The sequence below is a fragment of the Balaenoptera ricei genome, chromosome 3 (assembly GCF_028023285.1).
Source record: "Balaenoptera ricei isolate mBalRic1 chromosome 3, mBalRic1.hap2, whole genome shotgun sequence".
Taxonomy (NCBI): Eukaryota; Metazoa; Chordata; class Mammalia; order Artiodactyla; family Balaenopteridae; genus Balaenoptera; species Balaenoptera ricei.
In genome coordinates this window covers 43,176,267-43,202,365 of record NC_082641.1, presented here as the reverse complement: position 1 = coordinate 43,202,365, position 26,099 = coordinate 43,176,267, and the positions used below count along the sequence as shown (strand labels likewise).

Sequence of the window (26,099 nt, the reverse complement as noted above, 5' to 3'; positions counted from 1 at the left end):
AAGCTGGAGAATATTTTTCTAAACACAGTCACATTTCTTGGTTTCTTCATTGATGATGCAGTGGTTTTAGAGACACCTTTAAAATCTCTGAGGGGAGATCAAAATCAGTGGCACTTTATGTTCACATCTAAGACTTTACCAACAAAGAGCACACAAAGGTATGTGTACAAGTTAAGTCACTGAAGTACTGTTAAATAATCTAAATTTTCATCCATAGGTAACAATATAAAAACACTTTATTTCATCAACTTAACAGAATGCTATTCATCTATTAAAAAGAATGAATAGCAATGCATATGACGAAATTGAATAACATGGGTAATATAATCACTTTTGTTTACAAACTAAATCAAATATTATTTGTATGTATCCTAGTGGATATTTCTAGAAAGTGAAGGGCAATGGTGGTCTTTAATTTTTCACTTTATGTACAGTTATTCTATTTGAATTCTACAATCCACAAGTATCACTTAAAAGATTCTTTCAAATGGGTCTCAACAAAACATGCAATCTATATAAGGACATCAACAGGACCTTACCAGGACCCAGGTGCAAATAGTGACCAATTCTTTATCTAAAATACCTCAAGTATGGTCTTTAGGGTGAGTAAGTTTCTTTTAAATATCCTAGTTAGTGCTGAAGTTCTCATGACAAATCTCTAATCTGATTTTTAAACATAAAATAATTTATGAGTCATATAAAGGCTTACAACTATATTTTGGAGTTGTTTCCCATTTTCAACATCCCATTACTGGGTACAGACATCGACATAATATTAAAAGTTAAATCAGACTCTCTTTGGTTTAAATGAGAACATCCTAAAAACTCTTTCATAAGTCTAAACAGCAATTCTCCTTGTCTTTTCTAAACTAGTTCTTTTAATCTGTATACAGAATGGAGTCCACTTACAGTTATCACTTCAGGTCTGAAAATTAAACAGCACATTCTGGAAAATTCTACACTGTATTCAGTAATGATACCATTTCTTACTTTAAGACTAGGAAGAGAAACAAATGACTTTTACCTATAGTCCAAAATTTATGAAGTATAACACTGTATACAAAAATAAGTTCATTACCTAAGCCATTCTGTTTGACTTACTTAAAAAACAGTAACAATAAAAAAAAAAAGTTGCCTACAAACAGTGTTCTTGATAACTTTCAAATTGCTCACACAACACAATTTTAGGGCATAATAAATAAAATAAAATCATACCTTTATCAATCCTTCAGAAAAGAGAATTTCTATAGTTTCTTTCAAAATAGGAAGTAAACCACCATGGTGAATACCAATCCCCCGCTTCAAGAGAGGAAGTACATGTTCAACCTGCGATTGGATTCAATTTTATTTTTAAAAAGACGTGAGGAAAAGAACTTTTAAAATGTGAAACTAACAACATGAAGAAAAATGGGCAATCAAGAAAGAATGCTGTTTAAAGAAATGTTATATAACTTTTCCAGAAAAACTAGAAACCAAACCCATATTCCCACAAATTATTAAACTTAAAACACAATATAATTCTGTCCTAGCTTTAATATGAAAGGCATGTTTAAATAAACTTTATAAATGTTTTGCTTCCTCAAATTTTCCAGCATCACTTCATCTCCTCTAAAATAATTAAAGGTTATGACAGCAAAGTTTGCATCTGCACGAAATAAACTTAAAAAATACTGGCCAGGAGTTCCCTGGTGGCGCAGTAGTTAAGAATCCGCCTGCCAATGCAGGGGACACGGGTTCGAGCCCTGGTGCAGGAAGATCCCACATGCCGTGGAGCAACTGGGCCCATGAGCCACAATTACTGAGCCTGCGCTCTAAAGCCCGCGCGCCTAGAGCCCGTGCTCCACAACAAGAGAGGCCACCGCAGTGAGAAGCCCGTGCACCACAATGAAGAGTAGCCCCCACTCGGCACAACTAGAGAAGGCCTGTGCACAGCAACGAAGACCCAATGCAGCCAAAATTAAAAAAAAAAAAAAAAAAAATACTGGCCAACTCAAACCAAAAGAAAATAAATAACTGTAAAGCATATTTAATATAAATATGTACTTTATCTAAAAACAAATGAATTACTGAAAAGTTCATTCTCATTAACACTATTAAATGCCATTAAATTTTACTATTAGAAGTGTGCTAGGATAACAAAGATGTATAAAGACATGGCTCAGCCCTTAGATACTAATAATTCAGCTGGAAAGAAAAATTACAATAAGATTTCATAAATTAAATACCATTTTAAATACCAAGAAACATGCAATTGCAGTCTTATCATAAATCCCACACAAATCAAAGCAATCATCTGTAAGCAGAGTATGACCTTCCAATTTTTCTTTTCACAAAATAAAACTTTCATATAGTATTAGGTTGGGCTAAAGCATTAGTTCTCAGTTTCGGATGCACATTAGACCAACCAGGGGAGTTTCGGAAAGATTCTAATGATCAGGACACACGCGAGACAATTAAATCAGAATCTCTGGAGTGGCAACAAGGCATCAGTATATTTTAGAACTCCTAAGGCAATTCTAATAGTCAAAAGAAAAAACCACTTTAATTAATTAAAGCAAAGTAGAAATCAAATTTCTCACTAAACTTAGGTTTGCTCTATTGTTTTGTTTGGTAGCCTTATGAATTAAGAAATTCATTGACTTCAAATTAGCATTAAAAATTTTGTAGTATTAGAAACAGAAGCAGTAATTTCCAGATCATGCTAGCTTTCAGAGAAAAGGTTCTTCAAGGCAGCAAATGTTTCCTTTTGTCACCTTCTTAGAAGTTCAAAATAAGAATCAAGGTATCATTTCAGTGCACAATGCAACATATTTACTGCAGTGTGCAAACAGTGCAATATATAATATAGCAACAACTCCAGGAAATACAAAGTGAATATATACTATCTGTAAACAGCCACAGTCTACTTAATGACATTAAACACACACCTGAGGGAGCTTTTTATCTTCATCTGACAAGCAGTCAATTGCGTTACTGAATACTTCTTCAACCATCTTCTTTTCTTCATCTAAGAGAGAAAACCCAAGTGTATATAAGTATCTAAATGAGTCAGTGATAACAAATTTCACACACAGCAAAGAATAAGAGTCTATAAAGAGTAAAAGACTCAGGATTTAAGATAGGCAGTAGGTAAAGTAGATCAAATTTTCTACATAATTATTTAATAAAATTCATTGCCTTTCAAAACAGATCTAGCAGAGTTAGTCCACGAATAAAAGTACTATCTTATAAAAGCAGTGACAGTAACTACGCTAGGTATCTATTTAAGTCAAAAAATTACAGGACACAGGGATTATTATTTCTCACTATTAAGGAAAGTAAGGCATAGAGCAAATAATGGGCATTGGTATTAACTGTTACATGAACAATTCCAAAGACTATGCTCTTAACCATTACACTGCCTTTTTATAAAGTGACTATTTGTCAATAAATATTTGTTGACTTTATCAATATAAAACCCTGCAACATCAAGCACATACAGCACTGGTAGTTATAAGAAAACATTTCTAAGTAGAGCAATTCACTCAGTCAAAAAAAATAAAATATTATTGGCTTTAGGAGGGTATATGGGTTATCTGTCATTGGTTATTTTTTACCCATGGATAAGTAAAAATTAGCTTTAAAATCATGGGATTAGTTCTGTGCCTTGATAAAGAAAACAAGACAACTGAAATTTGATTCTGCACAACTGAAGATATTATTTACTTCTCACTGCACAGGATTAGATATGTAAAAGGCTGAAATGAATGACAACTGGGTTGGTATTTGGCATGCTGCAATTTTTGCCTAGGCTATGCTACTATCTAGCTGTGTGACTTTTAAATGGTTACATTTACAGTTAATACATGAGAATAATATATTCATTTGCTAGAAGTTATTTTACTTTATTCAAAAATTATACCAGTTAGGTACAGGGGCAGGTCTTCCCTGTTTGGATTTCTAGAAGAATGAAACATAACAGAAGGTAGTCTGACCAAGAGACTAACCTTAAGTAATCAGACAGAAAACCACAATAACCAAAGAGCTATGGCAATGAAGTATAAGAAGGTATGAGCCTAATATTTCTTACTAGGGGTCTTTGGGTCTTATATAGAACAACGTATTATACTTACCTTCCAATAAAAGAAGACTGAAGAAAGGAAAAGAAATGATAAATTGAGGGCCTTAAAGCTTTTACAAATGTGATGTAACTACTGCTGTAACTGTAAGGTGAACTGCAAATTCTAGCAATACACAAAAATGTCTTACCAGAAATATATTTACACTAATTTTCACGTAACATTAAAACTATACTGAAATTATATAGTACCTGTGTTGAAATCTAATTTGGTCATTTGAAGTGCATAGGCTTCACAATCTTTCTTACTAAAACTGAAAATAATTACAGGTTGAAAGTTTCTTTCCATAATCATCTTCACAATCTTGAACACATTTGATGGTCCTGCAAAAAAGGTACATAAACCATATCCAAAAATTAACTCAAAATGGATTATAGACTTAAATGTAAAATCTAAACTACAAAACTCTTAAAAAATATATAGGAGTAAACCTTCATGATGTTGGGTTAGGCAAAGCACTTTTAGATATGATACCAAAAGCATAAGCCACAAAAGAAAAAAACCCTGATAAACTGGATTTCACCAAAATTTAAAACTTTTGTACTTCAACAGACACCAACAATAAAGATAACCCTAACTCACAGAATGGAAAAAAATATTTACAAATCAGATATTTAATAAAGGTCTAGTATCCAGAGTAGAAAAGAATTCTTACAACTCAACAACAAAAAGACAATGTGATTTTTGAATGGGCCAAGGATTTGAATAGATATTTCTCCACAGATAACAAATGGCCAGTAAGTACAGGATCTTCATTAGCCAACAGAGAAATATAAATAAAAACCACACTGAGATATGACTTCATACGTACTAGAATGACCATAATCAAATAGACAGGCTACAGTAAAGTACTGGCAAGGAGGTGGAGGAAATGGATACCTCATATCCTTCTGATGACAATGTATAATGGGGCAGACACTTTGGAAAATAACTTGGCAGTTACTGAAAAGGTTAAACATAGAATTATCACATGACTCAGCAACTGCACTAGGTATATTCTCATGAGAAAACACGTTCACACAAAAACTTGTAGTACACAAATGTTTACAGCAGCATTAGTCACAACAATCAAAAAGTTGAAAACAACCTAACTGTTCATGAAGAATGAATAAATAGGGGCTTCCCTGGTGGCGCAGTGGTTGAGAATCTGCCTGCTAATGCAGGGGACATGGGTTCGAGCCCTGGTCTGGGAGGATCCCACATGCCACGGAGCAACCAGGCCCGTGAGCCACAACTACTGAGCCTGCGCGTCTGGAGCCTGTGCTCCGCAACGAGAGGCCGCGAAAGTGAGAGGCCCGCGCACCGCGATGAAGAGCGGCCCCCGCTTGCCGCAACTAAAGAAAGCCCTCGCACAGAAACGAAGACCCAACACAGCCATAAAATAATAAATAAAATAAATAAATAAAGGGAAAAAGATGGTTCAAAAAAAGAAAAAAAAAGAATGAATAAATAAAATGTGCTAAAATCATACAATGGAATGTTATTTGACCATAAAAAAGAATGAAGTACTGACATATGTTATAACATGGATGAACCTTGAAAACAAGCTAAGTTGCAAAACACCACATATATCATGATTCCATTTATATGAAATGTCTAGAAAAGGAAAATAGAAATAGAAAGTAGATTAGTGATTGCCTAAGGCTGAGGGGTGGTGGGGAAGAGGTTGGGAGTAAATGAAGAATGACTGCTCATGGGTATGGGGTTTCTTGTTGAGTCAATGAAAATGTTCTAGAATTAGATAGTAGTTGCACAATTTTGTGAATATACTAAAATCCACTTAATTGTACCCTTAAAAATGGTGACTTCTATGATATGTGAATTGTATCTCAATAAAAAAACTGTGGTGATGGCTGCATAATTCTGTGAATGTACTAATAACTGTTGAATTGTATACTTTAATGGGTGAATTGTATATGAACTATATCTCAGTAAATGTCATAGAGGAAAAAGAGATTAAACCTTTATTCATCCAATTTTATCATACACTATCTAGATCTTTATACAGCCCCCTGAGGCGAAAAAAGTTAAATAAAAAAAACCCAAAAATGTAATTTGAAAACACAATTTACATGTAAAATTCTCTTAAAACAAAGTTCCAAATTACCCTTTGTTCCTCCTTTTCTCCCCTTCTGATCTCCTTTTGCCAAATCACCAGCATCTCGAAGTACCTGCATCGCAGTATTAAAATTATCTTCTCTGAAGTCACCCTGGAATCACAAAATTTTTCTATGTAACTTCATTAACACCTAATCATAATGCAAATATTTTTTCATACCTCAAAACAAAGCTTCCTCAAATAATAAATAATTTAATATAATAATATAACTGGGAAAAGCAAAACATAAGATACCTGAAACATGTCCAGAGCCCCTTATTCTCAAGGCATTTAAAAAATAGTGGAAAAGGAAGGAAATCTAATTCATGCATTAAAAAATACGAGTCTTAAATATAATTTTTGAGATAAAAATACATACACAAAAAACCAACAATAACTCTGGACCACAAAACTACTTAAGAAAAAAAACGGATCTCTGCCATTCTTCTCTAGTTTAAAGAAAAATGGGTATAAACAGCAAAGTATGATATTATAGATATAAGAATTATTATTACTCCCTTACATTTTCATCAACCACAAGGTGCAGACCATCTCCCCCTGCTGGAAAAATGTAGTGCTGTAACGGAGTAGGCCGATAATCTGTGTAAATTACATGACAAGGCTGTAAAAGCAAACAAAAGTAATTAACCATGTATTTTATTTCTTCAAAATAATACTATGTATATGACATACCTAACAGACCTTAAGGAGACAAACTTTTGAATTCAACATTTCAAAAAGAAAAAAGTTTTTTAAAAAAACCCTTAAGTCAGGAAGAGAAAAATGGGGAAAAATGAGGTCTATCAAATTATACTACCATCTGTTCAATTTTACTAATTCCCTAATCAGGGATAAGTATCAATACATGATTTGAGTTTCCATATGATCTTGGATCCATACCCTAGACCTGTGATGCCATAATTAAAGAAGACTTCAATTTCTCTGTAGCAGCAGTAATGGTGACACAGAATGCTCCCTGAGGTAAAATGGAACTTTTCTAGCCCACAGAGACTTTTCAAAGCCTTACTAAAACAGCAGGTTGATCTAACTCCTCCAGAAGATCCACTGTGTTTCTATCCTACAGAAGCAACATGGATGTTACAAAAATACCATTAGAGAGCTTATAAATGGATAAAAAATAAATTTGTCAGCATTCTGGTATAAAGGAAAAATAAGGGCAGAAAAATAAAATCAAGAATAAATTTAATTCAATGCAATCCCTATCAAACTACCACTGGCATTTTTCACAGAACTAGAACAAAAAATTTCAAAATTTGTATGGAAACACAAAAGACCCCGAATAGCCAAAGCAATCTTGAGAACGAAAAATGGAGCTGGGGGAATCAGGCTCCCTGACTTCAGACTATATTACAAAGCTACAGTAATCAAGACAGTTTGGTACTGGCACAAAAACAGAAATATTGATCAATGGAACAGGATAGAAAGCCCAGAGATAAACCCACGCACATATGGTCACCTTATCTTTGATAAAGGAGGCAAGCATATACAGTGGAGAAAAGACAGCCTCTCCAATAAGTGGTGCTGGGAAAATTGGACAGATACATGTAAAAGTATGAAATTAGAACACTCCCTGACACCATGCACAAAAATAAACTCAAAATGGATTAAAGACCTAAGTGTAAGACCAGACACTATAAAACTCTTAGAGGAAAATATAGGCAGAACACTCTATGACATACATCACAGCAAGATTCTTTTTGACCCAGCTCCCAGAGAAATGGAAATAAGAACACAAATAAACAAATGGGACCTAATGAAACTTAAAAGCTTTTGCACAGCAAAGGAAACCATAAACAAGACCAAAAGACAACCATCAGAATGGGAGAAAATATTTGCAAATGAAGCAACTGACAAAGGATTAATCTCCAAGATTTACAAGCAGCTCATGCAGCTCAATAACAAAAAAACGAACAACCCAATCCAAAAATGGGCAGAAGACCTAAATAGACATTTCTCCAAAGAAGATATACAGATGGCCTACAGACACATGAAAGAATGCTCAACATCATTAATCACTAGAGAAATGCAAATCAAAACTACAATGAGATATCATCTCACACCGGTCAGAATGGCCATCATCAAAAAATCTAGAAACAATAAATGCTGGAGAGGCTGTGGAGGAAAGGGAAATCTCTTGCACTGTTGGTGGGAATGTAAATTGATACAGCCACTATGGAGAACAGTATGGAGGTTCCTTAAAAAACTACAAATAGAACTACCATACGATCCAGCAATCCCACTACTGGGCATATACCCTGAGAAAACCATAGTTCAAAAAGAGTCATGTACCAAAATGTTCATTGCAGCTCTATTTACAATAGCCAGGACATGGAAGCAACCTAAATGTCCATCGACAGATGAATGGATAAAGAAGATGTGGCACATACATACAATGGAATATTACTCAGCCATAAAAAGAAATGAAATGGAGGTATTTGTAATGAGGTGGATGGAGTTAGAGTCTGTCATACAGAGTGAAGTAAGTCAGAAAGAGAAAAACAAATACAGTATGCTAACACATATATACGGAATCTAAGGAAAAAAAAAGCCATGAAGAACCTAGTGGCAAGACGGGAATAAAGACACAGACCTACTAGAGAATGGACTTGAGGATATGGGGAGGGGGTGGGGTGAGATGTGACAGGGTGAGAGAGTGTCATGGACATATATACAGTACCAAATGTAAAATAGATAGCTAGTGGGAAGCAGCCGCATAGCACAGGGAGATCAGCTCGGTGCTTTGTGACCACCTAGAGGGGTGGGATGGGGAGGGTGGGAGGGAGGGAGATGCAAGAGGGAAGAGATATGGGAACATATTGTATATGTATAACTGATTAACTTTGTTATAAAGCAGAAGCTAACACACCGTTGTAAGGCAATTATACTTCAATAAAGATGTTTAAAAAAAAAATAAAATAAAATAAATTTAGTACACATGAACAAAAGCTTGTTATAAGGTCCTTTAATGCTGCTAAAATTAGACTAGAAAAGCAAAAAGGAAATACAGTCAGTAAAAAGTCTGCGTTCACATGAGAACAATCAAATCACACTCTCAGGAAATGCCCAGCTTTTTCCCAGTACCGAGGTCTTAGAGAAAATTCTCTACTGTGTACTCGTGGTTCATTGTATGAATAGATAGTTTCCAAACCTGGTAGGTCATCATGATCAATTTGGGAGCGTTTAAAAGTTAAAGATTTCAAAACCCAAGACCCTACTCCCAGAGATTTTGATGTATTGGGTTTGAGATGGGACTCAGAAAATTCACACTTATAAAAAAATTAGTCAGTTGATTTTGATAAGCTTGCTCGATTTAAAAAGTAGTTTCACATTAAAATGTCTTCTTTATTCTAGGCAGCATCAGGAAAGAAAGTACAGGATATAGTAAGGCCAACTTGTAACATTTTAAATATTGAAAACATCAAAAAAGGGAAAGAAAATACCTGTTTATGTAAGTGGCAAATCCATTCAGCAAACTGCCGAGCATTTGGAATAGTAGCCGAAAGAAAGACATAGTGAACATTATCAGGAAGCAAAATAATAGTTTCTTCCCATACAACACCACGCTCTGAAAAATACAAATACACCTTGGAATTCAATGTCACTTGATTATTTTCTCTCAAGCTCAATAATCAGAAATACAGACCATGTTGCACAAGGAAATTTTTAGCCACAGACCCTTACTGTAAACTACTTTAGTTCTAACCATGAATTCATCTAGTAGAAAGTCAGTAGACTAAACCACTATAAACCCAATGTACTCTGAAATAACAGCCTGCAAAAAAGCAGTGCCAAACTGAATCCTGTTCAAACAGCCTAACAAGAGTCCCAGGACAATGGAAATAGTATTTCCATCTCACTTAGAGAAACAGAAGTTGTTGGCTTATAGAAAGTCACAGTAACGAATTTCAAAGAAACACCATTACTACAGCATATAGCATCATTCATCTAAATTACCATCATCATCTCCAGAGATGACAGAAAGATTTGATAAACAAAACTATAAGTCAGATGGAAAAAAAAAAGGAAAAATCCGTGTGAGAATTTCCCTCCCATAAATGAACAAATCAATACAGGATTCATGATTTAAAAACCAAAATAACTCTGTTTAGAACCTAATCTTATGAATTTCACAAAAGTGAAATTTTTAAAAAGGGTAAATGATTTCTTAAACTGCATTACTTTCACTATGAATACAGGTTAACTCACTGCTTTAATTCAAATAAAAACTAAGCTTTAAGTGTGTACATACTAAACATTTAACTTTTAAATGTGTTTGTTAACTTTCGCCCTCCAAGTTCCACCCAAAATTCCAAGTAAACTTACTTTTTCCATTACAGTAGTGCAATAGTTCAAGTAAAGGGATAAATATTTTGCTCAGTTTTATTTCATAATCCTTTTATTTTTTACCATAAACATGCACTTAGTTTTTTTAAAAAAATAAATAAAAATCAAGAATGTTAACCTTGTAGGCTACAAGTTTTGGAAATTCTTTAACATTAGTTATACTAGAGAGCTCTCTCTTAAAGGGAACTAATTTTAATTCCATTTTTAAAATGTGAATTTGCATTTTCTCACCCAGAAGTTGTTATTCTAAGAAGCTGTAACTGAATGAGATCCTACTGGAAATATCACATCACGTCATCCACAAATTAGTTTATGAGAACTCTACTCACATGGAAGATCAACAACTACTTGTTCAAAATTCCTAATGCCTTTTTTTTTTTAACAACTTTAGTGGAGTACGATTTAGTGCTGTGTTAGCTTCTGCTGCATAACAAAGTGAATCACCTATATGCATATGTATAGCCACATATCCCCTCCCTCTTGCATCTCCCTCCCACCCTCCTTATCCCACCCCTCTAGGTGGTCACAAAGCACCAAGCTGATCTCCCTGTGCCATGCAGCTGCTTCCCACTAGCTATCTATTTTACATTTGGTACTGTATATATGTCAGTGCTACTCTCTCTATTTGTCCCAGCTTACACTTCCCCCTCCCCATGTCCTCAAGTCCATTCTCTACCTCTGTGTCTTTATTCCTGTCTTGCCCCAAGGTTCTTCAGAACAATTTTTTTTTTTAGATTCCATACATATGTGTTAGCATACAGTATTTGTTCTCTTTCTGACGTACTTCACTCTGTATGACACTCTAGGTCCATCCACCTCACTACAAATAATTCAATTCCGTTTCTTTTTATGGCTGAGTAATATTCCATTGTATATATGTGCCACATCTTCTTTATCCATTCATCTGTCGATGGACACTTAGGTTGCTTCCATGTCCTGGCTATTGTAAATAGTGCTGCAATGAACATTGTGGTACATGACTCTTTCTAAATTATGGTTTTCTCAAGGTATATGCCCAGTAGTGGGATGGCTGGGTCGTATGGCAGTTCTATTTTTAGTTTTTTAAGGAACCTCCATACTGTTCTCCACAGTGGCTGTTATCAATTTACATTCCCACCAACAGTGCAAGAGGGTTCCCTTTTCTCCACACCCTCTCCCAGCATTTATTGTTTGTAGATTTTTTGATGATGCCCATTCTGACCGGTGTGAGGTGATACCTCATTGTAGTTTTGATTTGCATTTCTCTAATAATTAGTGACGTTGAGCATCTTTTCATGTGTTTGTTGGCAATCTGTATATCTTCTCTGGAGAAATGTCTATTTAGGTCTTCTGCCCATTTTTGGATTGGGTTGTTTTTTTGATATTGAGCTGCATGAGCTGCTTGTATATTCTGGAGATTAATCCATTGTCAGTTGCTTCATTTGCAAATATTTTCTCCTTTTCTCAGGGTTGTCTTTTGGTCTTGTTTATGGTTTCCTTTGCTGTGCAACAGCTTTTCAGCTTCATTAGGTCCCATTTGTTTATTTTTGTTTTTATTTCCATTTCTCTGGGAGGTGGGTCAAAAACGATCTTACTGTGATTTATGTCACAATGTTCTTCCTATGTTTTCTTCTAAGAGTTTTATAATGTCTGACCTTACATTTAGGTCTTTAATACATTTTATTTTTGTGTATGGTTTAGGAAGTGTTCTAATTTCATTCTTTTACATGTAGCTGTCCAGTTTTCCTAGCACCACTTATTGAAGAGGCTCTTTTCTCCATTGTATATACTTGCCTCCTTTATCAAAGATAAGGTGACCATATGTGCGTGGGTTTATCTCCGGGCTTTCTATCCTGTTCCATTGATCTGTATTTCTGTTTTTGTGTCAGTACCATACTGTCTTGATTACTGTAGCTTTCTAGTATAGTCTGAATTCCAGGAGCCTGATTCCTCCAGCTCTGTTTTTCTTTCTCAAGATTGCTTTGGCTATTTGGGATCTTTTGTGTTTCAATACAAATTGTGCAATTTTCTGTTCTACTTCCGTGAAACATGCCATTGGTAGTTTGATAGGGATTGCACTGAATCTGTAGATTGCTTTGGGTAGTACAGTCATTTTCACAATGTTGATTCATACAATCCAAGAACATAGTATATCTGTCCCTCCCTTTGTATCTTTAATTTCTTTCATCACTGTCTTGTAATTTTCTGCATACAGGTCTTTTGTATCCTTAGGTAGGTTTATTCCTAGGTATTTTATTCTTTTTGTTGCAATGGTAAATGGGAGTGTTTCCTTAATTTCTCTTTCAGATATTTCATCATTAGTGTATAGGCATGCAAGAGATTTCTGTGCATTAATTTTGTATCCTGCTACTCTACCAAATTTACTGATTAGCTCTAGTAGTTTTCTGGTAGCATCTTTAGGATTCTCTATGTACAGTATCATGTCATCTGCAGACAGTGACAGTTTAACTTCTTTTCTGATTTGGATTCCTTTTATTTCTTTTTCTTCTCTGATTGCTGTGGGTAAAAGTTCCAAAACTATGTTGAATAAAAGTGGTGAGAGTGGGTAACCTTGTCTTGTTCCTGATCTTAGAGGAAATGGTTTCAGTTTTTCATCATTGAGAATGATGTTGGCTGTGGGTTTGTCATATACGGCCTTTATTATGTTGAGGCAGGTTCCTTCTATGCCTCTCTTCTGTAGAGTTTTTATCATAAATGGGTGTTGAATTTTGTCAAATGCTTTTTCTGCATCTATTGAGATGATCATATGGGTTTCATCCTTCAATTTGTTAATATAGTCTCTCACACTGACTGATTTGCATATATTGAAGAATCTTTGCATTCCTGGGATAAACCCCACTTGATAATGGTGTATGATCCTTTTAATGTGCTGTTGGATTCTGTTTGCTAGTATTTTGTTGAGGATTTTGCATCTATGTTCATCAGAGATGTTGGCCTGTAGTTTTCTTTGTGACATCTTCATTAGGTTTTGGTATCACGGTGATGGTGGCCTCGTAGAAAGAGTTTGGGAGTGTTCCTCTCTCTGCTATATTCTGGAAGAGTTTGAGAAGGACAGGTGTTATCTCTTCTCTAAATGTTTGATAGCATTTGGCTGTGAAGCCATCTGGTCCTGGGCTTTTGTTTGTTGGAAGATTTTTAATCACAGTCTCAGTGCTTGTGATTGTCTGTTTATATTTTCTATTTCTTCCTGGTTTAGTCTCGGAATGTTATACTTTTCTAAGAATTTGTCCATTTCTTCCAGGTTGTCCATTTTATTGGCATAGAGTTGCTGGTAGTAATCTCTCATGATCCTTTGTATTTCTGCATTGTCAGTTGTTACTTCTCCTTTTTCATTTCTGTTGATTTGAGTCTTCTCCCTTGTTTTCTTAGTGAGTCTGGCTAATGGTTTATCAATTTTCTTTATCTTGTCAAAGAACCAGCTTTTAGTTTTATTGATCTTTGCTACTCTTTCCTTCATTTCTTTTTCATTTATTTCCGATCTTTATGATTTCTTTCCTTCAGCTAACTTCAGGGTTCTTTGTTTTTCTTTCTCTAATTGCTTTAGGTGTAAGATTAAGTTGTTTATTTGAGATTTTTCTTGTTTCTTGAGGTCGGACTGTATTGCTATAAACGTCCCTCTTAAAACTGCTTTTGCTGGGCTTCCCTGGTGGCGCAGTGGTTGAGAGTCTGCCTGCCAATACAGGGGAAACGGGTTCGAGCCCTGGTCTGGGAAGATCCCACATGCCATGGAGCAACTACGCCCGTGAGCCACAATTACTGAGCCTGTGCGTCTGGAGCTTGTGCTCTGCAACAAGAGAGGCCACGATAGTGAGAGGCCCGCGCACCGCGATGAAGAGTGGCCCCCACTTGCCGTAATTAGAGAAAGCCCTCGCACAAAAACGAAGACCCAACACAGCCATAAATAAATAAATAAATAAATAAATAAATAAATAAATGGACCATCACGTTAAAAAAAAAAAACTGCTTTTGCTGCATCCCATAGGTTTTGGGTCGTCGCGTTTTCATTGTCATTTGATTCTAGGTATTCTTTGATTTCCTCTTTGATTTTTTCAGTGATCTCTTGGTTATTTACTAGTGTACTGTTTAGCTTCCACGTGTTTCTACTTTTTATAGATTTCTTCCTGTAAGTGGTATCTAGTCTCACAGCGTTGAGGTCGGAAAAAATATTTGATATGATTTCAATTTACCAAGGTTTGATTTGTGACCCAAGATATGATTATCCTGAAGAATGTTCCATAAGCACTTGAAAGTGTATTCTGTTGTTTTGGGATGGAATGTCCTATAAATGTCAATTAAGCCCATCTTGTTTAATGTACCATTTAAAGCTTGTGTTTCCTTATTTTCATTTTGGATGATCTGTCCATTGGTCAAAGTGGTGGCGTGTTAAAGTTCCCAACTATGGTTGTATTACTGTCTATTTCCCCTTTTATGGCTGTTAGCATTTGCCTTATGTATTGTGGTACTCCTATGTTGGGTGCATAAATATTTACACTGTTATATCTTCTTCTTGGATTGATCCCTTGATCATTATGTAGTGTCCTTCTTTGTTTCTTGTAATAGTTTTTATTTTAAAGTCTATTTTGTCTGATATGAGAATTGCTACTCCAGCTTTCTTTTGATTTCCATTTGCATGGAATATCTTTTTCCATCCCCTCACTTTCAGTCTGTATGTGTCTCTAGGTCTGAAGTGGGTCTCTTGTAGACAGCCTATATATGGGTCTTGTTTTTGTATCCATTCAGCCAGTCTGTGTCTTTTGGTGGGAGCATTTAATCCATTTACATTTAAGGTAATTATCAATATGTATGTTCCTATTCCCATTTTCTTAAATGTTTTGGGTTTGTTATTGTAGGTGTTTTCTTTCTCTTGTGTTTCTTGCCTAGAGAAGTTCTTTTAGCATTTGTTGTAAAGCTGGTTTGGTGGTCCTGAATTCTCTTAACTTTTGCTTATCTGTAAAGGTTTTAATTTCTCCATCGAATGTGATGAGATCCTTGCTGGATAGAGTAATCTTGGCTGTAGGTTTTTCCCTTTCATCACTTTAAATATGTCCTGCCACTCCCTTCGGGCTTGCAGAGTTTCTGCTGAAAAATCAGCTGTTAACCTTATGGGGATTCCCTTGTATGTTATTTGTTGTTTTTCCCTTGCTGCTTTTAATATTTTTACTTTGTATTTAATTTTTGATAGTTTGTTTAATATGTGTCTCAGTGTGTCTCTCTTTGGGTTTATCCCGATGGTACTCTCTGTTCTTCCTGGACTTGATTGACTATTTCCTTTCCCATTTTAGAGAAGTTTTCGACTATAATCTTCTCAAATATTTTCTCAGTCCCTTTCTTTTTCTCTTCTTCTGGGACCCTTCTAATTCGAATGTTCGTGCGTTAATGTTGCCCCAGAGGTCTCCTGAGACTGTCCTCACGTCTTTTCATTCTTTTTTCTTTATTCTGCTCCCTGGCAGTTATTTCCACCATTTTATCTTCTAGCTTACTTATCCGTTCTTCTGCTTCAGGTATTCTGTTATTGATTCCTTCTAGAGTATTTTTAATTTCAGTAATTGTGTTGTTCATCACTATTTGTCTGCTGTTTAGTTCTTCTCTGTCCCTGTTAAATGTTTCTTGTATTTTCTCCATTCTGTTTCCGAGATTTTGGATCATCTTTACTATTATTCTGAATTCTTTTTCAGATAGGCTGCTTATTTCATTTTCATTTATTTGGTCTTGTAGGTTTTTACCCTACTCCTTCGTCTGTAACATATTTCATTTTTTTCGGTTTTTTTGATGGGTGCTGCTGTATTCCTGTCTTAGTGGTTGTTTCGCCTGAGAAGTCTAGCACTGGAGTTTGCAGGCAGTTAGATAGAGTTGGTTCCTGATGCTGCAATGAGCACCTCCGGGAGGCCTCACTCAGATTGATATTCACTGTGGTCTGAAGTTCTCTGTTAGTCCAGTGGTTTGGACTTGGAGCTCCCACCACAGGAGCTCAGGCCCAACCTCTGGCCTGGGAACCAAGATCCTGCCAGCTTCGTGGTGCAGAAAAAAAAAAAAAAAAAAAGAAGAAAGAAGGAAAGAAAGAAAAAGGACCAATACAATATCAAGAATAAAAAAGAAAATAAAATCAGAAAGATAAAGGTATATTAGGAAAAATAAAACTATAATTGTTACAACTGCAACAAGGTAAAATAAAAACCACAGCAGAAGGAAAAAAAAGCGGGGGGGGGGGGTAACAAGCCAAAAGGAGATATCACTAACAAAGTATAAAGAATAAAATAAAATTAGAAAAATAAGATTAGGAAAAATAAAAATATAAAAGAATCAACAGCAATGAATCAACAACGTAAAACAGAGCCCCAATCTAAAAGAGGAAAAAGGAAAAGAAAAAAAATGGGAAGAAAACAAAAAAAAGCCTTGGCTATGCAGGCGGAGTTTAGGCAGGGGGTGGAACTTAGGTAGTGGCAGGGTGGGGCAGGACCTAGGTGGGTGGTGGGGTGAGTGTGGGGCGGGGCCTGTGCAGAAGGGGAGAGGCAGCAAGTCGAAAAGAGGGCCTCTGGAGTGCGGGGTTCAGGAGTTAGGAGGTAGGGCCCTGACTGAGGGTGTGTGGGTGGGGTTTAGGCCCAGTTCATTGGAAGGGTTCTCTGAGTGTAGAGGTAGGGCCTTGGGTGGGGGTGTAGTGGCGGGGCTTGGGCTCTGTGCTGTAGATGGGAGGCTCCGAGGGCAGAGTATTAGGTCCGGGAGCACAAAAGGCTTCCTGGTGCCTAAGCGGACAGGGAAAGCACTGGCCCCGTTCCCTTCTGTTCTTTCGCACACCTCCCCCACCATCTCCCCTGGGGTCTCCCCCATTGCCGCTGGAACCCTAATCGTGGGTGGGTCCTGCTGGGTGTAGAAACTACTTCTCTCCCCCAGCCACCCCTCAGGGGTGCTGTCCCAGAAGTCCGGCCTTTACTTTTGCTCCCCCTTTCCTCCCTCCCACTCCCTCAGGACCCACGTGGCTGGAGGGAGACTAGGTGAGCAGATGATCAGGCCTGGGATCTCAACAAGTTCCTGGGGGTCCAACTGGGCAGGGGAAACCTGGACATGCTCCCTTTTGATCCTCTGCCCTCCCAATGGTTCCCCAATTTCCCCTGTTGGGCATGGGATCCCTTCCCCTCCCCAAGCCGCCCCTCAGGGACGCCAGTCCCGTCCTGCCTCCACTTCTCCTCCCACTTCACTCCCCCAACGCCCCACATCCTACACGGTCACTGGGGTTTCCTCCTGTCCCTTAGGTGTCCGTGGTCCCCCACTGGTACCTGGTAGGTACCCTAGTTGTGAGGAGACGCGAATTCCACATCCTCCTAGTACGCCATCTTGACTCCACCCTACCTAATGCCATTCTTAAATAAAATACATGCTCACATCTCAACAACACTACAGAATATACCTGAATCTCTCATGTAATGAATTTCATCAAATATGACCCAAGCAACTTCTCGCATAACTTCAGAACCTCTGTACAGCATACTTCTCAAAATCTAAAGAAAAAGGAGAAGATTTAGCAGGATTCTGACATACCAAAAGCTCTTCTTTCTAACAAGAAATTCTGGATATTCTTTTTTAACGGAAAGATTAAAATAATTTTAGGGAGATACATATCTCTTAAATACATAATATTCCTTTCCTAAATCCAAAATAAATGATTTCTCAAGTAAGTAATCAGATATAATCCATGGAGAGAATTATCATCTCCATATCCATTATCTTGAATAAGAAGCCACTTCCTTGCATGTGCAGCACTTAAGCCAAGACCTACACTTACTAGAATATGAGAATAACTTGAAGTTATCTTCTGTCTAACACAATGGATCTTATACTGTTATCCATTTTTTCTACCTCATCTTAACAATATGAATACTTTCTAGCAACCGTTATTCTGATTTCTGAGTTAAAGAAATCTTCCACGAATGCAAGAAAGTTTTGAGAATGGAAAACAAACTTACTTTAGGCACTAAGATGAAAAGTGAGCAATGCTTTTGGGTAACTCTAAAAACCAGAAGCTAATTTATGCTCTCTAGTGTACCATGTCTTTGTAGAATGCAAGGATATAATTCAAGCATGTACAAAAGTACTTAGTAAAGACAGCTAATAATGTCCAAAATGTAAGATGTTACGAAGATATGCAAAACTTAACTGTGATTATGGAAAGAAGCTAAACATAACTGGGTATTTTTTTAAAAGTTAGTTATCTATTTGTATCAACACTCAGATACAGAAGAATAAAAAATCACACAGAACAAGGAGCCACTACACATTCGAAAGTATGTACTCAAATCTTTGAAATTATACAAAACCATCAAATTATTTTCATGTCACTGACAATACGCCTTTAAAAACACTTTGTTAAGAAAAAACTGCATCTATATTATGACAAATAGCAGAAATATTGGTAATTTACAACTAAATTCAATTACTAGAACTTGTTTTAAGATGAACTCTATCCCTTTCGAGTAAATCTACTCAGACAGTAAAATGTTACATTTTTATCGATATAGAGTAAGTAATAAAACATTAGCTGTTTTAAATGAATTGCCACATTAATTAAAAGGAAAATTAATTAAATTGAGACACCATATAAATTACCTCTGTGGTCATAACAAGACAAGATGCTGTAGGATTAATAGTAACATCTCCAGTCATCAGACCAACATCTTGAAATTCTTCATACATTTCACGGTATTTCTGGTTACTCAGGGCCTTAATTGGGCTAGTAAATATTACACGCTGTTTTTCCCTTAAGGCCAATGCAATGGCATATCTAAAAATGTGAAAACAAATAAGAATAAAGAATTTACAAAACCATGTCTTTAGAAGTATGTGATTTTATAAATTCTATTAATATATAAATTGTGTCCAAACTTTCCCTAATTACGTATCTTAAACAGACTTTGCAGAATATTAATGTCTTATTGTATTTACTTTCAACAAACTATAATAATAGTAATAATGATGATAAATCTGAAGAATATTGGTCTAAATGAATAAGAACGTTTGAACTCTGGTCTCTTGGAGTTAATGTAACTTAATTACTAATACCAATGGATTACTAATGGTTATTACCCTATTCCTTGGAAGTAAAACACCTTTGTTTCTCTAGATGGGCCTCCAAAAGTTTACAGAGCCTCTGCCTGCCAATTTATACATACACAGAGTATAAATATTTAGGAAACACTGGAAAATTAGTTTTTTTGAGTTTCACAAATAAGTTAATCCATATGTATTCTTTCCCCACATGTATTAGTTATCAAGTCTGTCCTTTGTGTTTTTTTTTTTTAAATAAACATCTCTGACCTTTTTTTTGGTCAGCAAACTTTTTCTTTTTTAAAGACTTATTTATTATTTAAATATAAATTTTATTTTTGGCAGTGTTGGGTCTTAGTTGCAGCACGCAGGATGTTCACTGAGGCATGCAGCTTCTTTTGTTGCGGTGCCGGGCTTCTCTCTAGTTGTGGTGTGTGGATTTTCTCTTCTCTAGTTGTCGCGTGGAGGCTCCAGGGCGCATGGGTTCCAGACAGGCTCTGTAGTTTGCGGCACACAGGCTCTACTTGAGGGGCGTGAGCTCGGTAGTTGTGGCATGCAGGCTCAGTTGCCCTGTGGCATGTGGGATCTTAGTTCCATGACCAGGGATAGAACCCACGTCCCCTGCATTGTAAGGTGGATTCTTTACCACTGGACCACCAGGGAAGTCCCATCAAGTCTGTCCTTGACTGGAAATTAAGGCAGGTTCCAATAATTCTTCTGCAGAGATTAATAGGATGCAATACAGTTTTTCTTTTTTGAAGAAAATTCAGCAGAGTTAAGTATTTAAAAATAGACCACGAAATCAGGACTAAACTTAGCAGCATGGTAGATCCTCCATATTTAAGATACAGTTCCTATCCACAACAGGCTTATAACCTATTTGCAGAAATCAAAATATGGGATTTCCCTGGTGGCACAGTGGTTAGGAATCCGCCTGCCATTGCAGGGGATACGGGTTCGATCCCTGGCCCAGGAGGATCCCAGAGGCCGCGGAGTGGCTAGGCCTGTGCGCCCCAGCTGCTGAGCCTGTGCTCTGGAGCCTGTGAGCCACAAATGCTGAGCCACGTGCCACAGCTGCTAAAGCCCACGCTCCTAGAGCCCATGCTCCGCAACAAGAGAAGCCAATGCAATGAGAAGCCTGTGCACCTCAATGAGGAGTAGACCCCGCTCGCCGCAACTGGAGAAGGCCCGCGCGTGCAGCAACCAAGACCCAACGCAGCCAAAAATAAATAAATAAATAAAAATAAATTACTTAAAAAAAATTTATCCCAACCATGCCCCCCGTGAAATAAACAACTAAAAAATTAAAAGTTGTCCAAACATGATCAAATATGAATAGTAAGAGACATACATGAAAGAGAAAATATACAGATGCTACAAAAAATTAGAAGATGTAAAAAGAAACAGGAAAGTGATCAATACTTAAGTAAAAGAAGGAGTCACGAGAAACTGAGTGGGCCCAGATGTTGGACTTAGCAGACAAAGACTTCAAAGAAGCTATAACAAACAGGTCCAAAAAATGTAAGGAAACCATGTTCTAAGAATTAAAGGAAATAGGACAATGATTCAACAAACAGGCAATCTCAACAGACACCTGAAACTATAACAACATAACCAAGTGAAAACTCTACAGATGAAAAGTACAATAATTGAAATGAAAAATCCACTAGGTGGCTCAAGAGAAGATCTGAGATGGCAGAAGAAAGTATCTAAATATGAAGATAGATCAATAGAAACTATCAAATCTAAAGAGAGAAATAGAAGAAAAATAAAGACACTCAAAGATCTATGCGACAACCCCAAGTGTCCAAACATAAGTTCCAAACTGAGAAAGACGCAAGATAAATATTTGAAAAAATAACAATAAAAAAACTTCCCACATTTGTTTTAAAAAACATTATACATACCATAAGCACAATGAACCCAAGCAGGAAAAACTGTGGAATCTCACCTAGAAACATAGTCAAACTGCTGAAAGTCTTCAAAGCAGCAAGAGAAAAACAACTCAAAACATAACAGGAGAATACCATAATTAAGGCTTACTTCTGATGGGAAATAATGGAGTAGAATGAAACAATGTCAGCCGAATGAGTATCCAATGGTGAAAGAAAAAAAACTGTCAACCCAGAATTACATATTCAGTGACATTATCCTTTCAAAAATAAAAGCAAAATAAAGACATTTCCAAATAAAAACTGAGGAAATTCACTGCTAACACATCAACCCCAGAAGAAATAGTCTTAAAAAATTCTTTAACTCAAATACAGAGAAAAGAATAGAGTTCTAAAAATGATAAATATGTGGGTAAATACAAGACTGTATAGGGTTTGTGCTTCTTTTTCAATTAATATTTTTAAAAACATAAGACTGTTTAAAGCAAAAACATTTTAACATTGTATTACACTGGATTTATAACATATAGTTGAAATACATGTGACAAAAATAGCAGAAAAAAAGGAGGAAGAAATATTAGAGCAAAGTATCAATATTTTACAGAAACTGTGGCTGTGATTTAGTTAAAAATGTATACTGTAAGCCCTAGAGTAATCACTAAAAACATAACTCAAAGCTAAAAAAAAATCAACAGAGGAATTAAAATAGTATACTAAAAAATATTTGTTAAATAGAAGCCTGTTAAGACATGAGACACATTACTGAAAAACAACAAAATCAACCACATCAATCATTAAATCAAATTATAGAAATCATAAAGTATCTTCTCCAACCACAAAGAAATTAAATTAGAAACCAAAACAGAAAGGTGTATGGAAAATCACCAAATGCTTGAAAAGTAAACATAAGAGGAAGCTAAGAGAAAATAAAAAATGAATTGAATTGAAAATAAAATATAACTACCAAAATTTATGGGATGCATGTAAAGCAGTACTAAGACAGAAAATTATAGTTTTAAACACATTAGACAGGAAGAATAATCTAAAATCAATCTAATTCCACTTCAAGTAATTCCCTGATAGACACAGATTACCAAAACTGGCTCAAGAAGAAAGCAAACTGAGTTAGGAATTTAAAAATCTTCCCATGAAGAAAAGCCTAGGTGGTTTAGATGGCTTCATTAGTAAATTCTGTCAAACATTTAAAGAGAAAATACCAAAACTACACAAATCCTTTCAGAAGACAGACCAGGAGGGAACACTTCCCAACTTATATTATCAGGTCAGTATTAACATGGTATCAAACCTAGTCAAAGACCTTGTAAGAAAAGAAAATTACACACCAAAATCCCTCATGAAGATAAGATTCAAAGATATTCCAGAACAAAATATGCACAAACTGCAACTGGCAACATCATATAAAATGATCATGTGCCATAAACCAGGTTTATTTCAGGAATATAAGGATGGTTTAACAAAAAATTGATGTAATACACCACATTAACAGAGTAAAAAGCAAATACCATATCCTTGCCTCTATAGATGGAAAAAGGATTTGATAAAATACAGTGCTTCTTTTCTAATCCTCAATACACTTATTTTTCCCAGCTTTATTAAGATATAATTGACATATAACATTGTATAAGTTTAAACTATATACTGTAAGATTTGTTACACATATATATTGTGAAATGATTACCACAATAAGGTTAATTAACATCTCCATCACCTCACTAATTACCTTTTGGTTTTTTTCTGGTAAAAGCATTTAAGATCTACTCTCTTAGCAACTTTCAAGTGTATAATACAGTATTTTTAAAGATAATAACCATGCTCTAAATTAGATCCCCAGAAATTACTCATTTTATAACTGGAAGTTTGTTTCCTTTGATCAATATCTTCCTACCTCCTCCACCCTGTCCACCCCAGCCCCTGGCAACCACCATTCAACTCCCTGTTTCAATGCGTTCAGCTTTTTTAGATTCCAAATGAAAGTGAGATCACACAGTATTTGTCTTTCTCTGACTTATTTGACTTATAATGCTCTCAAGGTCCATTCATGCTGTCACAAATAGCAGGATTTCCTTTTTTTGATGGCTAAATAATTTTCCATTGTGATCGACAGTGTGTGTGTATATGGATATAGACAGACAGATAGATATCACATTTTCTTTATCCATTCATCTGTTGATGGACATAGGTTGTTTCCTTGTCTTGGGTATTGTGAATAATAGGAATGCAGATATCTCTTTGAGATACTAATTTCATTTCCTTTAGATATATATCCAGAAGTGGGATTGTTGGATTATACTCTATTTCTAATTTTTTGAGAAACCTCCACACTGCTTTCCATAGTGACTGTACCAATTTACATTCCCACAACAGTGCACAAAGTTTCCCTGTTCTTCATATCCTTGCCAACACTTGTTATCTCTCGTCTTTTTGATAATAGCCATTCAAACAGGTGATTTTAAATTTTTTTCATTTATTCCCAACTAAGAATAGAAAGGAACTTCCTCAACCTGATAAAAGGCACTTAGGAAAAAACTATAGCTAATATCACACTTCATGGTGAAACACTGTTCTTCCTTTAAGATCAGGAACAGATAAGGATATCTACCGTCACTACTACTATTCAACAATGTACTGGATATTGCCAATGCAATAAGAAAAAGAAACTGAAGGGATAACATATCAAAAAGAAGCAGCAAAAACTGTCTTTATTCACAGACAATATGCCCACCTATGTAGAAAATTTTATGGAATATGAAAGTTACTAAAACTTGTTAGTAAGCAAGTATATTAACAAAGTGACAAGATAAAATATCAGCATATAAAAATAAACTGTACTTCATAAGTCAGAAAAACAAATACTGTATGCTAACACATATATATGGAATCTAAAAAAAAAAAGGGTTCTGAAGAACCTAGGGGCAAGACAGGAATAAATACGCAGACGTAGAGAATGGACTTGAGGACACGGTGTGGGGCAGGGGGGAAGGGTAAGCTGGGACGAAGAGAGTGGAATGCACATATATACACTACCAAATGTAAAACAGGTAACTAGTGGGAAGCAGCCGCATAGCACAGGGAGATCAGCTCCGTGCTTTGTGACAACCTAGAGGGATGGGATAGGGAGGGTGGGAGGGAGATGCAAGAGGGAGGAGATATGGGGATATATGTATAGCTGATTCACTTTGTTATAAAGCAGAAACTAACACACCATTGTAAAGCAATTATACTCCAATAAAGATGTTTAATAAAATAAACTGTACTTTAGTATACAAGTCATTAACAATACAAATATGAACTTAAGAAAGAATGCCATTTGCAATAGCATGAAGCAATAAAATACTTAGAGATTTATGAAAATGTAAGACCTGTACACTGAAACTACAAAATACTGCTGAGGGATATCAAAGAAGATGTGAATAATGAAGAAATATACCATGCTCACGGACTGGAAGAGTCTATAATAATGTTAAGATGAAAATTCTCCCCAAATTATAAATTCAACACAATCCCTATGCAAGCAGTCTTTTTTGGTAGAAATTAACAAACTAATCTTAAAATTTTATTGAAGAATGCAAAGGACCTAGAGGAGTCCAAACAATTTTCAGAAAGACTGATGTTAGCGGACTCTAATTACCTAAATTCAATACTGACTTTAAGGCTACAATAATCAAGATAGTGTGGTACTGGTATAAGGATACACACAGAGATCAACAGAATAGGAAGTCCAAAACCAAATCCATACATTTATAGTCAATTCACTAGGAATTCAATAGTCAATTCAATTCAAAGGTAATTTAGTGGAAAAATAACAGTTTTTCAACTAGAACAATTATCCACATACAAAAAGATTAATTTAAACCCCACCTTTACCTCACATCATACATAAAAATTAATTCAAAGGAAATCAAAGCTCTAAGTGGAAGAGCTAATACTATAAACTTCAAAAAGAAAATATAAGAGAAAATATTTGTGATATTGGGATAGGCAAAAATGTCTTAAGGATTGACATCAAAAGCATAATCAATCAATCCATAAAAGAAAAAACTGAGCTGAACATCAAAATAAAAATCTTTTGTTCTACAAAAGATACCATTAAGATAGTTTAAAGAATTACTTATGATGCAGTAAGACCAACATCTCAATTTTAAAAATCAGCGAAAGACTGAAATAGATACTTCATTTAAGATATACAAATGGATATTTCATTTAAGATAAGCACAGGAAATTGATACTTAACATTTATAGTCATCGTAGAAATTCAAAACCACTATGAGACAGTACTATATACACACTAAAATAGGTATAATCAAAAAAGATAATGACAAGAGGTGGTAAGGACATAGAGAAACTGGCACCCTCATCCATTATTGGTAGGAATACAAAATGGTACAGCCACTTTGGAAAACAGTCTGGCAATTTACTGAACAGTTAAATATATATTTGCCATAAAACCCAGCAATTACAGGTACTACCCAAGAGAAATAAAAACATGTCCACACACAGACTTGTACATGAATGTTTATATCAGAACTACTCAAAATGATCAAAAACACAAAACAACTCAAATGTCTATCA

At 35.7% G+C, this 26,099-nt stretch overlaps 1 protein-coding gene across 2 annotated transcripts in view; it reads right to left on the bottom strand.

Annotated features, from left to right (window-relative positions):
- The window catches only part of MTREX (Mtr4 exosome RNA helicase), a 133,724-nt gene that overhangs the window by 80,217 nt on the left and 27,408 nt on the right, over window positions 1-26,099 (bottom strand). For both annotated transcript variants that reach the window (XM_059916381.1, XM_059916382.1), the window contains 8 exons: window positions 19,180-19,354; window positions 17,984-18,074; window positions 9,678-9,802; window positions 6,740-6,838; window positions 6,226-6,328; window positions 4,310-4,441; window positions 2,928-3,007; window positions 1,216-1,326 (listed from right to left, as the gene is read on the bottom strand). In XM_059916381.1, coding sequence (XP_059772364.1) covers window positions 1,216-1,326; window positions 2,928-3,007; window positions 4,310-4,441; window positions 6,226-6,328; window positions 6,740-6,838; window positions 9,678-9,802; window positions 17,984-18,074; window positions 19,180-19,354 — 916 coding nt within the window. The remainder of the gene's footprint in view (window positions 1-1,215; window positions 1,327-2,927; window positions 3,008-4,309; window positions 4,442-6,225; window positions 6,329-6,739; window positions 6,839-9,677; window positions 9,803-17,983; window positions 18,075-19,179; window positions 19,355-26,099) is intronic.